A 16,423-nucleotide genomic window follows, 5' to 3' on the forward strand; every position below is an offset into this window, starting at 1 on the left:
AAGAAAACTTCCCCATGACCCCCACAAATGCTGCTGACATTTTACCACTCCTTGAAGTCAATGAACAGCCTGCACCTCAAGAAGAACACTTCATCCACACCTCAGATGCCAAACTTTATCTTTTTTAGGTGCAATAACTGCGCCAAGGTGCTCACTCGCGCCGGTGCTTTCGGCGGCTCCAGGTCTCGCCATCTCAGCAACATCTGCCTCCATGCACTCCCAGATCCTCCAAAACTCCAAATATTGCCACCATGGACTCGGAGTCACCTTCACCCCCAAAATCTTTGACATTGTCTCTGCAAAAGCTCCTCCAACTTTGGACAAGCCCAGAACATGTGGACGTGGTTCACTGGCCTTCCTGCACACCACCCACATCTATCCTCTATCCAGGGAAAGAACCGACTCATACCGGGCAGCACAGTAGCATTGTGGATAGCACAATTGCTTCACAGCTCCAGGGTTCCAGGTTCGATTCCGGCTTGGGTCACTGTCTGTGCGGAGTCTGCACATTCTCCCCGTGTGTGCGTGGGTTTTCTCCAGGTGCTCCGGTTTCCTCCCACAGTCCAAAGATATGCAGGTTAGGTGGATTGGCCATGATAAATTGCCCTGAGTGTCCAAAATTGCCCTTAGTGTTGGGTGGGGTTACTGGGTTATGGGGATAGGGTGGAGGTGTTGACCTTGGTAGGGTGCTCTTTCCAGGAGCCGGTGCAGACTCGATGGGCCGAATGGCCTCCTTCTGCACTGTAAATTCTATGATAATTCTATGAATTCTATGATGTGAGCCCTATACACCACTTTAAACTGAATGAGGTTTAGTCTTGCATGTGACGAGGTTGAGTTCACCCTTCGCAGAGCCTCACTCCAGAGCCCCACCTCAACTCCTCCTCCCATTTCCGTCTGACTCCCTCCACTGGGGTTCTCTATCTTTCCATCGGCTCCCCATTAATATCGGAGATCTTGTGCTCCCCTGTCTCGTCCTTAGACAGAATTGTATCTGGTAGCGCCGGAGGTGTTCTCTCCCACCCCACCCGCAAACAAAGAAAACAATCCAACCCCATCCCCTTATTCCACAACTCTACCCCCCCCCCCCCCCCCCCACTTTGCTTCCATTAGCTCGCCTACTAGGGTGACCCCCACTCCAGGAAACCGCTTCCTCAATCCACAAGCACCCTTCTTCCAAACCCAGCCTTCGTGCGCTCCCAAGTTCCTCCTTTCCCACCACCCCACTCCATCCTCGCATTCCCCACTGACCACCCCACAATTGAATACATATCGAACACAACTCCCACCACTGGGAGGGTAAAAAGAGATACATAATATTCTATTTTCACACATAGATCTAATTGAACACAGTAGGTAGAACAACAACATCAAACATTATAACCCGGCATAAATGAAAACAGTTCCCCTCACTCCCAGAGCACAACACCTCTGTTTCATTGGTGAACCCACCCAAATGGTCTCACAAGTCCCTTGTCCCTCTTTGTTCCTAAATAGGACCGCTTTGACCCTATTGAACTTGGCCTGTCATTTGGCTAACTCCACTCCCAAGTCCTGGTAGATGCGAACGGCTTGGCCTTCTCCCGTACAATCTCTCTTGTCTCCTTTGCCCACTGCAGAATCGTCACCTATCCAGGTATTGGTACAGCTGCACAATGATCACCCTCAGCAGCTCTCCCGCTTTTGGCTTCCTCCTCAGCGGCGTCGCTCAACGACCCTCTCGCCCACCAATTTCCCGAACATTCTCGCCACGTATTTTGTGACCTGCATTTCCTTGATCCCCTCAGGCAGCCCCATGATCCCAACATTCTGCCTCCTTGAACGATTCTCCAGATCATCCACCTCCTCTCTTAACTTCCTCTGGCATTCCGCCATCATCGGCATTTCTGCCTCCAACGAGACCAACCGATTCTCATGGTCAGCCATCGACTCCTCCACCTTCTGGAGTGACTCATTCTGCACCTTCAGCCTTTGCTCCACTCTCTGATATGGCCGCCCGAATCGGCTTGGCCACTCTAGCCAGGTCTTCCAAGGCCTTCTTCCTCTGCTGTTGAAATCTAGCCATCAGAAACTCCACCAATGGTTCGTTGACATTGTGCGGGCAACGATGCCATCAACCTCTCTGCCACAGTTCCCTCTGTCGCACTTCGAGAGTCCTCCTGGTCTCTCTGTTGCCTTTATTCATTGCGCTCTTGACTTATGGTTGAATTCTTAGTTCTCTATACTCCCCCCCCCCCACACACACAAAAGGTGAAAGGACTAAAACAATTCTACCTCAGGCAGGAGCCACTTAATGTGTAACCACTTACTCCACGGCCGCCAACGGAAGTCCGAATGTGATGGTGTTTCAAGTGCTCATCCAAGTGCTTTTTCGAGGTTGTGAGGTTTCCAGTCTCCACTACCCTCCCAGGTAGTGCATTCCAAACTCTTACCACCCTCTAAGTGAAAAAAATACCCTCAGAATCTCACCTAAAACTATGTTCTCTTGTGATTGACCCCTCAACCAAGGGGTACAGCTGCTTCCTATCTGCCCTGTCCAAACCACTCAATCTTTACACATCAATCATATCCCCCTCAGCCTTTTCCGCTGTAAAGGAAACAGTCCACGCCTATTGAGTCTCTCCTTATAGCTCAGATAATCTATCCCAGGCGACATCCTGGTGAATCTCCCTGTAACCTCTCTAGTGTAATCACTGATTCCTATTGTGAGGTAAGCAGTACTGCATACAGCAGGGGTGGGCAAACTTTTCCGTGCAAGGGCCGCATTCAGAAATTCACAATTCACAAAGGGCCGCATAGTATATTAAGTAAAATAATTACGTCACCCGGTTATGATTCTGGGCGCCTCATATAGAACATAGAACAGTACAGCACAGAACAGGCCCTTCGGCCCTCGACATTGTGCCAAGCAATGATCACCCTACTCAAGTCAACGTATCCACCCTATACCAGTAAGTAACCCAACAGCCCCCCCACCCATTAACCTTTTAAAAAAAATTAAAAAAAAAAAAAAAAAAATTTTTAAAAAAAATTTTTTTTTTTTTTTTTTTAATGACTTGGTGGGCCGCAGAAATACCTTTGGCGGGCCGCATGCGGCCCGCGGGCCGTAGTTTGCCCACCCCTGGCATACAGTAATCCAACTGCAGCCTAACCAACGTTCTGTACAGCTCTATCATAACCTCCTGGATCTTACATTCTATGCCACTTGTGTTGGGTTCTCCTTTAGGAGAACGGTGTTCTCTTTGTGACTGAGTGGCTCAGTTCTCAAGTATATATTGGAAAGTTGATATGAGAGCAGGGAGCTCTCAGCTGAAGTACCGTAATGAATTGCACCAACAGTCTTAAGATTTTAAAATTCACATCCTTTTGTTTAAACCCATCCATGTCCCTTTCCCTCTCCCTCTCTCTCTCTCTCTCTCCCGCTGTCACCTTCTCCAGACCTTTGATTTACATTCTTCTGTTCATATCACACTATGACCCTCACCCACTTCCTACCTCCAACCTTTACAATTCTCACCCTGCTGTTCAAATGCTTCAGTGACTCCCGCCACTCCCTGGGTGGGATTCTCCAATCCTGCGGCAGAGTGTCCACCCCATCGTAAACGGCGTCGCATTTTACAACGGCGTGAACGGGCCGCTCCCAGGACTAATTCTGGTCCCTACAGGGGGCCAGCAAGGTGCTGGAGTGGTTCACGCCGCTCCAGCTGCCGATCCCGGCACAAACTGGGCGGCGCAGGATGCGCGCATGTGCAGTGGTGTCAGCGCCAACGCGCACATGCTCAGTGGCGCCGGCCCCGTGTGCATGAGCAGTGGCTTCCTTCAACGCGCCGGCCCCAATGCAACATGGCGCAGGACTACAGGGGCCGGCACGTAGGAAATGAGTCCTCCAGCCAGAGAGGCCGGCTCGCCGATCGGTGGGCACCGATTGCAGGCCAGGCCACATCGGAGGCTGCCCCCGCTCCCCCCCCCCCACCCCCCCGGGTCAGAGCCCCCACTCCCCCCCCCCCCCCCCCCCCCCCTCCACAGGCCGCCACCCAACCATTCCACGCTGAGTTCCCGCCGGCTGAGAGCAGGTGTGGATGGCGCCGGCGGGACTCGGCGTTTTCACGATGACCACTCGGCCCATCCCGGCCGAGAATCGGCGGGCTGGCCACGTAGAGCAGCCTGCGACTGCCACCACGCCAACCACGTAAGCGCCAACGACGCCGATTCTCCGCTCTGCGGAGAAACGCGTGCTGGCATCGGGGCAGAGTGGCCCGATCATGGGGATTCTCAGGCCCGGCCCTAGGCTGAGAGAATCCCGCCCCCTGTCTTCACAAACTCTCTCAGCCCCTACATTCCACATCCTCTTGTTCAAATCCATTGATGGCCCCTGCACCTTGCTGTCTGTGTAGACAGCCCTACAGCACTCTGAGATCTCTCCTCCTCCTCCACATCTGACTTTGTGAGCATTTTCTATTTGATCACAGAACCATTAACAACTGTGCCTTCAGATACCTGGGCCTGGAGCTCTGGAATCTCCTCTGGAATATTGCACCTAAAAATGTGTCGAGGCCTACTTCAGATATAGACAATTGAAAAGTAAAGACGATAATGCAAAAGATAAAACTTTAATCTCTTGTGATTGTGGAGACAATGGAGAGTGATTGGCACATCTCAGCAATTATCTGAAATCTGCCATTTCCTGTTGATTTATATCTCAGAATGTGGAAATAGTCTGTCATTAAAGAAAACAGACTGTGGGCGAAAGACAGGATCATTTTTTCCCTTCCAGGAATACACAGGGAAATGGGTTAAGCAGCTAGCTGTAGACCTTAGCTGTAGACCTTAGCTGATGTACCAATGTGTGAGCGACACAGGAGCAAGAGGAAACACTGCTGTTGCGACATCCTGGCCAAGTGCACAGACAGTTCCAGGCCCAAAGACCCCGGAGTCCCAACATAAATGTATTAACCAATAATTAATGTTTTCGAAGATCTTTAACCCTTTACTGCTCCAATGAATTACAGACACCAGATTTTTTAGTAAAACTTTAACAAACTGTTTGTTAATAATGAGAGGGAAATATGAATATTTAAAGAAATAATAGACCTATGGTCTACCTAATCCCACCCTTCACCCAGACACACGCAAGATAAGGGTTGGAGAGGATTAAAAGAAAACTGAGATTAAAGGGAAAAGGTTTGAGATTAATATTTGCTGCTACGGCTGTGGCCTCTGGGAAATAGATTTACTCAAGAGGTTCAGGGTGGTGCAGTTCCGTCCTTTGACCACCAGATGCCGTTTTACACAAGTTCCAGGTCGGTGCAATTCCGCCATTCTACCACGAGTTAGAGCTTCTTCCTCCTTGAGATATTACTGGGCTTTCAATCTGACAGTTTGCAGGATCTTCGTTAGCCTGATTTCTGTGTACAAATGCCGGCTACATTTTAAGGAATGCTCTTAGGTTCGAGCTCTTCCCATCCTTGGACACAGAGAATTAAAAGATTACAGACCTGGGGTGAAATTCTCCGACCCCCAGCAGGGTCGGAGATTCGCCCGGGGCCGCCGACAATCCCGCCCCCGCCATGTCCAGAATTCTCCCACCCGCAAAAAGTCGGCGTGCCGCCAATCCCGCCGCCCGCCTCGGAGAATGGCGGGGGCCGGCAGGAGGCTACGGGTTTCTGTGCTGCCGTTATTCTCCGGCCCATAATGGGCCGAAGTCCCGCCGCTGGGAAGCCTCTCCCGCCGCCGAGGTTTGAACCACCTCTGGTGGCGGCGGGATCGGCGGCGTCAGCGGGCCCCCGGGGTCCTGAGGGGGCCACGGGACAATCGGACCCCGGGGGGGTGCCCCCACGGTGGCCAGGCCCGCGATTGGGGCCCACCGATCGGGGGGCGGCCCAGTGCCGTGGGGGCACTCTTTCTCTTCCGCCGCCACCATGGCTTACACCATGGTGGAAGCGGAAGGGAATGCCCCAGCGCGCATGCGCCGGTGGTGACGTCAGTGGCAGCTGCCACTGATGTCACCACCGGCGCATGCGCGAACCAGCGAAGGCCTTTCGGCCAGCCCCGGCGCCGGGCGGTGGGCATCAAAGGCCGTTGGTGCCGATTTTGGCGCCAGTCGTCCTGGTGCCAACCGCTCCGGCACGGGCCTAGACCCCAAAGGTCTGGAGAATTCCGCACCTTTGGGGAGGCCCGACGCCTGAGTGGTTGGCGCCACTCCGCTACACCGGGACCCCCCGCCCCGCCGGGTAAGGGAGAATCCCGCCCCTGGTGAGTGACTGCTTGTTTTCTTACTCCAGAAGCCCTCTGAAAACCTGAGTGCTGTCTTGTCTTTTCACTTGGAGAGCCTTCACAGAACTAGCTTGGATGTTTTAGATGTCGCCTGGCCGAGAGAGAATGTGCAGCAGAGAGAGTGCCTTCCAGCTGCGACCTGGTTGAATCCTTTTCAGAACTGACAAAATGGCCCTGGCTTCTCCTGCTCCAGATATTCCTGACAAGCTCCACCAATCACAGACAACAATAGGCGATGGCTAACAAATCTACATTCATCGATTGGCTGCTTGCCAAGTCTAAAAAAAAATCTGTCGTCACAGGTTCTGCCACAGAACCCAAGGGGGAAGTCTTGGCCTGAGCCATCAGAACAGCAGTGTTTCTGTGTAGTTTAAACGGAATTCTCAGTGTTGCAGCAGCTAACCAGAAGATTATGGATTAAAGGCAGTCAGGCCAGGAATTGTAAAAAAGGAAACACGGAGCAGACAAAGGTTTTAAAACAGTGTCTTAACACCGCCCAGTCACCCCTGCAGTTGCAGGCACTGTGTTTCTCTCTCTCTCGGTTGCTGCCAGCGAGGTTCAACAAATACCACAGTCTAAATGAAATAGCACAGCCTCTCCTGCCACTCTGCCGAGCCCAGTGTCTCTAAACTAACTGTGAAACTGTCAAAGTCACCTCTACCAGAATCACCCAACTTAATGGCCACAACATACTGCCATCTCCAAGGATTGATTTGCATATCAAAAAAAAACTTTTGTTGGACTATTAACCTGTCACTTCTGATATGTGTCAGGGCAGCACGGTGGCCTAGTGGTTAGCATAACCGCCTCGCGGCGCTGAGGTCCCAGGTTCGATCCCGGCTCTGGGTCACTGTCCGTGTGGAGTTTGCACATTCTCCCCGTGTCTGCGTGGGTTTCGCCCCCACAACCCAAAAATGTGCAGAGTAGGTGGATTGGCCACGCTAAATTGCCCCTTAATAGAAAAAATAATTGGGTAATCTAAATTTATAAAAAAAAAACTTCTGATATGTGTCTAGATGTGTTTTCATTCCTGATTTGTGTACATGTGTTGCATATTTATTATATTTCTCGGGTTTTAGTAACTAATAAACTTGCTCTTTCTTTGACTCAAGAAAGTCTGGTTAAGGTGGCTCCTTCATAAAAAAAATATGGACTTGGTAAAGAAAATCATGTGGGGGTCGGGCGCCCAAAAGAATGTCATGCTCCGGTGCCTCGACAGCAGCGTTAATGCATTCTATGCACGTACACTAAATGCTGTTGGCATATCATTAACGGGCCTCACCCAGTATTCTCGAGGGCCTTTGCGAAGTGGCGGCTCCACTAGGAGGAATTAATGATGGCGAGCCTCATTTCTGAATTTAAAAATCGGGAAATAAACGCCATGGTTGCTAAGGGAGAGAGAGGAGGTAGGACGTGTTTCCAGAGGCGCGACCATGACATGGTAGAAGGAATTGGAGGCATAAGATTCCGGTAAGGCTGGTAACATGGAACATCCGGAGACTGAATGGGCCAGTTAAAAGGTCGCAGGTGTTTGCGCACCACAGGAGCTTGAAAGTGGGGGTCTTTCTGCAGGAGACGCACCTCGATGAGAAGGACCAGGTTAGGTTAAGGAAGGGGTGGGTCCGGCAGGTTTTTCACTCAGGGTTTGATTCAAAATCAAGGGGAGAGGCGATTTTAATGAGCAAACACAATGGGATTTGTGAGTGCGAAGGAGGTGAGGGATCCGGATGGGAGATATATGATTGTGAGTGGGATATTGGAAGCAGCACCGATGGTGTTGGTAAATGTGTATGCCCCAAATTGGGATGATGTGGGTTTTATGAGGGGGTTGTTGACAGCGATCCCAGATTTGGTCACGCACCAGTTGATGATGGGAGGAGATTTTAACTGTGACCTAGAGCCGAGGGTAGATAGGTCGAGCCCCAGGGCGATGGGTAGGGTATGAATGGCGAGGGAACTGGGGGGGTTTATGGAGAGGTTGGGTATGGTGGATCCATGGTGCTTTCAGAAACCAAGGGGAACTGAATATTCCTTCTTCTCACACGTCTATAAGGTGTATTTGAGGATTGATTACTTTGTAGTGAGTCGGGAGATTTTGATTGCGGTGGCCATTTTTTGGGAAGGCAGTGGTCCAGGGGATATTATTTTGTTTAAGGCTCGTGCGGATATGGAAAGAAGGGAGGAACATGACCGTCTCGTGAGCGAGATAGTGGAGGTAGACAGGGAATATTTGAGGGTGGCCACCATGGAGGGATTGGCGAGGAGGAAAACGTTGCAGGGGCAGTTTGATGGGCTGACAACAGGGAGGGCAATAGGGCAACTGCGTAGGGCAAGGGGGGTGCAATATGAGTATGGGGAGAAGGTGGACCTCATGCTGGCGCACCAGCTGTGGAGGCAGCTGCATCCAGGAAAATATTGAAGATACGGACTGGGACTGGGGATGTGGTGTCAGAGCCAGGGAAGATAAATGAGGCATTGAGGGAGAACTACCAGGAACTTTACGAGGCGGACCCAGGAGGAGAGGAGGGGGACATGGGCGGTTTCTGGGCAAGCTGGAATTTCCCCAGGTGGAGGAAGCAAAGTGGCAGGTGTTGGAAGAGCCCCTAGGGCTGAGGGAGGTGCTGGATAGTATCAGAGAAGGCCCCTGGGCCGGATATGTACCCGGCGGAATTTTATAAGGAATTTGCAACATACTTGGCACCACATCTGTTGGGGGCGTTTAATAAAGCACTGTAGAAGGGGGAATTGCCGGAGACGATGACGCAGGCAATAATCACACTAATTCCATAAAAGGGGAAGGACACGGTGGATTGTGGGACATATAGGCCCATATCACTAATGAACACGGATGTGAAAGTATTGGCTAAGTTGTTGGCGGGGAGGATGGAGGATTGTGTCCCATGGGTGGTGGCAGAAGATCAAACAGGCTTCCTGAAGGGCACGCAGCTCGCGAGTAATATAAGATGGCTGTTGAATGTGGTGATGAACCGTTGGGAGCTCTGGTACCGGAGGTGATGGTGTCCATAGACGCAGAGAAAGTATTTGATCGGGTACAGAAGCGGTTCATATTCGAGGTTTTGGGAAGGTTTGGGTTTGGGCTGAGATTTGTGGCATGGGTACGGTTGCTGTATGTGACACCAAGGGCGAGGGTGAGGACGAATGATATGAGCTCACAAAGTTTTGACTTACACAGGGGTACGAAGCAGGTGTGTCCTCTGTGATCGCTGCTGTTTGCGCTGGCCATAGAGCCATGGCGATGGCTCTCAGGGGGTCGGCAGAGTGGCAGGGGATTATGAGGGGACAGAGGGAGCATCGGGTGTCGATCTATGGCGACGACCTCTTGCTGAATGTTTCAGATCTGTTGGAGTCTATGGGAAGGATTATGGGCCTGTTGGGGAGGTTTGGAGGGTTGTCAGGGTACAAGCTGAATGTAGGGAAAAGCGAGGTATTCCCGCTGAATGAGCTGGCACATCTCCCCCTATGGGTAGAGCCGCGCAACTACAGATGATCTAGTACAAGGTACAGGCTCAACACATGTTGTACAATACAGTGTGGATTATTAGTGTTTATAATTCACCACAGGAGGCGAGTGGGTGGTGAAGATCAAGGAGAAATGGGAATAGGAGTTGCGAGGGGAGATCAACTGTGGAGTATGGAGTGCGGCACTTCGTAGGGTAAACGGGACCTCCTCTTGTGCAAGGATGATACAGTTTAAGATGGTGCACAGGGTGCATATAACTCGGGCGAGAATGAGTGGGTTCCTTCAGGGGGTAGCGGATGAGTGTGAGAGGTGTGGGCCGGAGCCAGCAAATCACGCGCACATGTTTTCCAGTTGCGAAAAATTGAGAAGATTCTGGGCGGGAGTGTTCGCAGACTTAGCCAGGATAGTGGAGGAGGAGGTGAACCAGGACCCTTGGTGGCGATATTTGGAAGCCGGAGCTCATGGAGAGGAGGTAGGCCGATGTCTTGACCTTCGCCTCTCTGATTGCACGGCGACGAAGTTTGCTGGGGTGGCGGTCAGCATCGCCACCGGGGGTAGCGGCTTGGTTGGGTGACCTGTACGACTTCCTGCAATTAGAGAAGATAAAATATGAGTTAAGGGGTGATTCAGGGGGGTTTGAGGAAAGGTGGGGGATGTTTGTAACCGTGTTTGAGGGGCTGTTCGTTGTGGGGGAGGGGAGGGGGGTTTGAAAAAGAGGAACAATCTGTACAGACTGTATAGTTAATTGTTGGGAAGCATGTTTCCCGGGGTGTTTATTCGCTGTAACCTGTTTTGATACATGTTTGTAATAAAATACATTTTTTTAAAATACGAAACATGACCATGGGCTGCTGGTCCTGGCAGGGCTGGGGTGTGGGGTTCATTGCGGGTGATCGAGAAACCAAGGGATGGGCCGGGGGGTCCAGGCTGAGACCTCCATTTTCTCAGTCTGCAAAGCAGCCATCTTGCTGCACTGACCGCTCACCATGGCCCGTGCTTGCGCAGAGTCACCGGCATGGGCCCCATCACCCCCTCCTCCCTCGGTGTACCCAATGGCCCCCGGGCTACTCCTTGGGACGGTGGTGTATCCAGGGCTAACTCCTGAGGCTCCTCTGCCACCTGGCTCTGCCAAACCTGGAGGCCCGCTCCTGTCTCAGCCAGTGTCTCAATCCTCATGGCTATGGAGCACAGTGAGTGTGTCACACCACCCAGTGACTGTTCCACCTCCCTCTGTGACTGGCTCAGGTCTGCCAGCGCCCAGGTAATGTTGCCAACTCCCTCAGCCTTGACCTGCTGTAACTGGGCCGAGGTCTGGAGTGGTGTGAGGGTGGTGGTGTGGGGGTCATGCCACACGTGCTGCACAGGGGGTGGGTAGCTGGTGGCCTCTGTGGTCAGGGCACCCGTCTATGAAGGCCGATTTGGGTGCTGGGATATGGTGCAGGGTAGGTAGCACGTACACTGTCAGTGGGTGGGTCCTGGTTGCCATCCGGATGGGGTTTTACGGGTGTGTGGGATGGGGGTTAGTGCCAGGGGCATAATGCTGCCCTGAGGAGCTTGTGCAGCCTTTTGTGGCACCGCTTACCTGTTCTGGCGGTGGGGCCTATGACGCTCACAGCCTCTGCTACCAGGTCCAGTGTACGATGGCGGATGGCAGCCTCCTTCCCACCCCGAGGTACAGGGTAGCCGGCCTCTCCTCCACGGCATCCAACAGGGTCTCCAGCTCAGCCTCTGCAATCCGGGGTATCATTTTTCAAGCCGTCACCTTATTGGCTGGGGTGAGTGTGTGTCGGGAGTGCTAACTAGTGGCAGCAGCTTGTCAGCCTTTCAAGTGTCAATCCTGATCCCAGAAATCGGACACCGTTTTTCATTATAATCACTCTATTTTGCTTGACATGAACAACTCACTTGAGACAGTTTATCTGGATGAAGGGACTGTGGATCCTCACCTCTCTGGCACAGACCAACCTCACTGACAATGACTGCTCTCTCCTCGGACAACCCCACGATTCCCAGGGCCTGTTCCTCATAGTGGGTGAGGACTTGAATCTCTGGGATTCCTCCTCCCCTATCCTGGCCTTTCCCATTTATTATGGGCTATCTTCTCCTACGGGGACAAAGAGAGGACATTGTGAGCCTCATGCTTATTGGGTCAGGAGGGTCATAGCAGGTGGCATATGCAGGCACCGCAGCTGGACATGAAGGGGTTGTGCTGATGGGTGCCAGTGGGTTCTGAGGAACAAGCACAAAGATCAGATGTGGGGAGGGTGTGAGGTGTCAGCCAGTTGTTTGGGGGGGTGGCACGCTTTTGGAATTTATGGGGTGGTAGGCAGAACTGACACCAGGAGAGAGATAGTAACTTACCTTTGCACCTCTTTGGAGGTCCTTGATCTTCTTCAGACATTGGATGGTGGCCCTCCTGGTCATGTTGCCTGCACTGATAGCCGCTGCTGCTGCCTCCTAGGCGGCATTGCTGACCCTGCTGCTGGAACAGGGTGCCCCACCCACAGCGCGAGAAGTTTTGTGAGGTTTGCATCCCCAGAGGAGCAGGTTTGCGCGCTGCATGTGTGTTGACTGGGAGTGAGTAATGAAGGCGTGTTTAAAAGCAGCTCCCCCTTGATAACGGTGAGCTGCTGAGGCACAGGTCAGGCAAGTCAGATGGCAAGAGAGGCAGTAATGTTGAGAATCTCATGGGGGCTCATTTGTGGCACTAAGTGCCATTGAAAATGGGCTGTGATCTCGCCAAGGTGGCGGACAAGAAACTCCCTACCAAACGCGCCCAAAACCAGACTTTAACTTTAGTCCACTGAATCGCACTCCTTATAGGTAATGTGTGCTTGGCTGGATTCCCTGGAATACGGAAGATTTAAGGGGTGATCTAATCTTGGTGTTTAAAATGATTAAAGGGTTTGATAGGGTAGATAGAGAGAAACTATTTCCTCTGGTGGGGAAGACCAGAACAAGGGGGCCGTTCCTTAAAACGAAAGGTAGGCTATTCAGGGCTGATGTCAGGAAACACATCTTCATATAAAGGGTAATCTCGTATGGTGGGAATAAATTGGAAATTTCAAAACATGAGATTGATAGATTTTTGTTAACCAAAGTTCTTGGGGGTGACAGAGCTTTGGGTAGATGGAGTTAAGATACAAATCAGCCATGATTGAATTGAATTATGGTGACTCAATGGGTGGGTTGTTACCTTTGTAACAGGCATGATGGGCTGAATGGCCTCCTCCTGTTGCTGCCTAACAGCCTCAAGGTGCTGAATAGACCTCTTGTTCCTGTGCAATAGGCTTGAGGGGATTGAATGGACTTATACTTGCATAACAGACTTAAGAGGGCTGAATCGGCATCCTCCTTTTCGAGTGTAACTGATTCGAGGGACTGAATGGCCTCCTCCTGTTCTTCTGTGACCAACTCAAGGGGCTGAATGGACCTCTTCCTGTTCTTATTATCCCTATTTTCTTTCCAGCTTCAATTTTCTTCCTGTATTGTTTTTTCCTGGAAGCTCCAATGAATGTGATTTCAGTCCATGACGGATTCCCCTGCAATGTGTCACACTTCCGCACCAGTCTATTAAACCCATTCCTGCCCAAATCCTCCCACTGGTCATCTCCCCCCCCCCCCCCCCCCCCCCCCCACACACACACACACACACATACATATTGTCCATAGAACTTCTTCTTTTTCTCTATATCCAGATAGGATTAGCCTACTTCTGCTTGCCCTGGCTTTCACCTCCATCTTTCTCCATGTCCAGCTCTCTGTCAGGGAGATAAAGGTTTGTGATGATGGTACTAACACCTTAAGAGCAGGAAGTCTGGTTTTCCTCTGTGTGTGTGTGTGTGTGTGTGTGTGTGTGTGTGTGTGCGCAGCACACCAAATTAGGTCAATTACTTAGCACACACTGGGGATGTAAGGATGTAACCTAAGTCTTTATGGGTGTGTGCATGCAAGTATCAGTTGCCCACTGGCTGGTCAAGAACAATAGATTGTAAAAGCACATTCTGTACCAACTCTTCTTTCTGTTTTTCAGGAAGTGTCAGGAATCGAAATCGGAAAACCTGCCTTACCCCTGAAGGTGGGTTGAAGAAAGTAAAATTTATCTTTTTATCAGGACCTATGTGTCTTTTGCTCCCTTCAGAGAACCCACTCTGGGCATTTCCGGCAAGCAGGAGATTCTTGCTCTGCCCTTTAATGCATGTAGAGATGGTGGTGTTCGCTAGGAAGGAAGTGAGGTGATGCCCCCCCCATTGCATCAAGCCCATTTCCCTCAGGAATTGGGAAGCTGCTTACTCCTGAAGACATAATCAACAAAATTGGAAAATCTAGGACTGAGATGAGGAGTAAAGTCCTCACTCAGAGGGTTGTGACTCTTTAGAATTCTCTCCCCAAAGGTATTTGAGTGCTCATGCATGCAAATGTCAGTTGAAAGGAATTCGGGACCGGCATGCTCCTGTGCGTAAGAAGGATTATGAAGGATTAACCTTGGATAACGAGAGATACTGTAGGCCTCGTCAAAAAGAAAAAAGGAGGCATTTGTCATGGCTAGAAGGCTGGGAACAGGCGAAGCCTGTGTGGAATGGAAGGAACTTAAGCAAGGAGTCAGGAAGGCTAAAAGGGGTCACGAAAAGTCATTGGCAAATAGGATTAAGGAAAATCCCAAGGCTTTTTACACGTACATAAAAAGCAAGAGGGTAGCCAGGAAAAGGGTGGGCCCACTGAAGGGTGGGCCCACTGAAGGACAGGCAAGGGAATCTATGTGTGGAGTCAGAGGAAATGGGCGAGGTACGAAATGAATACTTTGCATCAGTATTCACCAAAGAGAAGGAACTGGTGGATGTTGACTCTGGAGAAGGGTGTGTCGATAACCTGGGTCACATTGAGATCCAAAAAGATGAGGTGTTGGGCGTCTTGAAAAATATTAAGGTAGATAAGTCCTGATCTACCCCAGAATACTGAAGGAGGCTAGAGAGGAAATTTCTGAGGCCTTAACAGAAATCTTTGGATCATTACTGTCTTCAGGTGATATCCCGGAGGACTGGAGAATAGCCAATGTTGTTCCTTTGTTTAAGAAGGGAAGTGGTCGTGGTCAGTGGTAGGAAAATTACTGGAGAGAATTCTTCGAGACAGGATCCACTCCCATTTGGAAGAAAATGGACAAATTAGCGAGATGCAGCACGGTTTTGTGAAGGGGAGGTCGTGTCTCACTAACTTCATAGAGTTTTTCGAGGAGGTAAAAAAAATGGTCGGTACAGGCTTGGAGGGCCGAAGGGCCTGTTCCTGTGCTGTACTTTTCTTGGTTCTTCTTTGTTCTTTGTAATATTGAAGACTGAGACTGATGGATTTTCATTTTCTCAGGTAATTGGGGGATATGTGGATGAGGCAGGAAATTGCAGTGGTGATACAGATTTCTCATGATTTAATTGAATAGCATCCTGTTCTTATGGTGTTTTATGGGCAGTGTAGAGGGAGTTTTTCTCTGTATCTAACTCCATGCTAAAACGTCCTTGGGCATGTTTGATGGGGCAGTGTAAATCTTTACTCTGTATCTAATCCATGCTGTGCCTGTTTTGGGATTATTTGATGCGTCCGTGCAGAGGAAGCTTTACTCTATCTGGTTCCTCACAGGGAGCAATCTCAACACTTCACCATTGGTAGTCATACCTTCATCTGCCTGAGCCCTAATCAATGTGTTACAGACGGGTGAATGTGGGGTGGTAACTTAAACAGCCCTACTTTCTCCTTTAACCACCCATCCATAAACAGGAAGTTGTTTTTTGATCTGCCTCCTGCTTTTTAAGTGGTGACATATTTCCCAACCTCATTTGCATTCAGCCAGTAAAAAAGGAAAAGAGAAAAGAAAGATTTACACTGCAGAGATCACAGGTATGTTGATGTATTGTTTGATGTAGGTTCCAGCATCCAGAACCAAGGTCCAGTGAGTTATTCCTTCACAGAGGTTGGTAAACTGAAAACGGGGTGCTTGTTGATTCACATTCCTGGCCATGTTGACTTCACACACTGGGCATGCAGAAATGTATCAGTCCTGTAGATGATGGTCCACATTTTCCAGTAGAAGCAATGTTGACGGTGTCCAATTTGAACCAGAGTTCTTCGTCTGTGATTGTACCATTAGTTAATTGGTAAATGACAAATTGACTTTTCAATACAACAAGGCAATGTCATTAGTTCAACATACCAGAGATCCATCTCACATGACTCCCACCTCTTCACACTGTCTTTGACAAAGGGTGTGTATCCCTCATCTGGGTCCCCGAGATTGTTAAATGCCTCAACCATTAATTATTGAAAGGAAAGTTATGGGGCCCTTTGTCCTAACAGACGTATTGGGGCCACTATATAAATGCAAAATAGTTTCTAGACCACAAATCATTTCTTGTTGTTCCAGATTTTGATCAGAAAAGGGTTGGTGGAACAGTGCAGTACTCCATGACTGGTGGATTCCTTTGTGCCTCTGATCGCAAGGTGATAGAGACTCTGAAAGAAGTGGTGAGTGTTACCTATCCCTGGGGCTGTTCCACTTTCCTTATTTGTCTTCTGATGTTTTAGGTTACAGGATGAGTGTTATAAATCAATCCTCTGTGACACTATCTAGTCTCAGCTAGATTCTTCAAGTTTCATAGAACAGAAAGAAGCCCTTTGGCCCAT

General features: G+C 50.2%; 1 protein-coding gene across 3 annotated transcripts in view; it reads left to right on the plus strand.

Moving 5' to 3' along the window:
- The window catches only part of LOC119963342, a 320,297-nt gene that overhangs the window by 277,925 nt on the left and 25,949 nt on the right, over window positions 1-16,423 (plus strand). For all 3 annotated transcript variants that reach the window (XM_038792342.1, XM_038792344.1, XM_038792343.1), the window contains 2 exons: window positions 13,788-13,832; window positions 16,164-16,264. In XM_038792342.1, coding sequence (XP_038648270.1) covers window positions 13,788-13,832; window positions 16,164-16,264 — 146 coding nt within the window. The remainder of the gene's footprint in view (window positions 1-13,787; window positions 13,833-16,163; window positions 16,265-16,423) is intronic.

Source organism: Scyliorhinus canicula, chromosome 3 (genome assembly GCF_902713615.1).
Source record: "Scyliorhinus canicula chromosome 3, sScyCan1.1, whole genome shotgun sequence".
NCBI classification, from domain to species: Eukaryota; Metazoa; Chordata; class Chondrichthyes; order Carcharhiniformes; family Scyliorhinidae; genus Scyliorhinus; species Scyliorhinus canicula.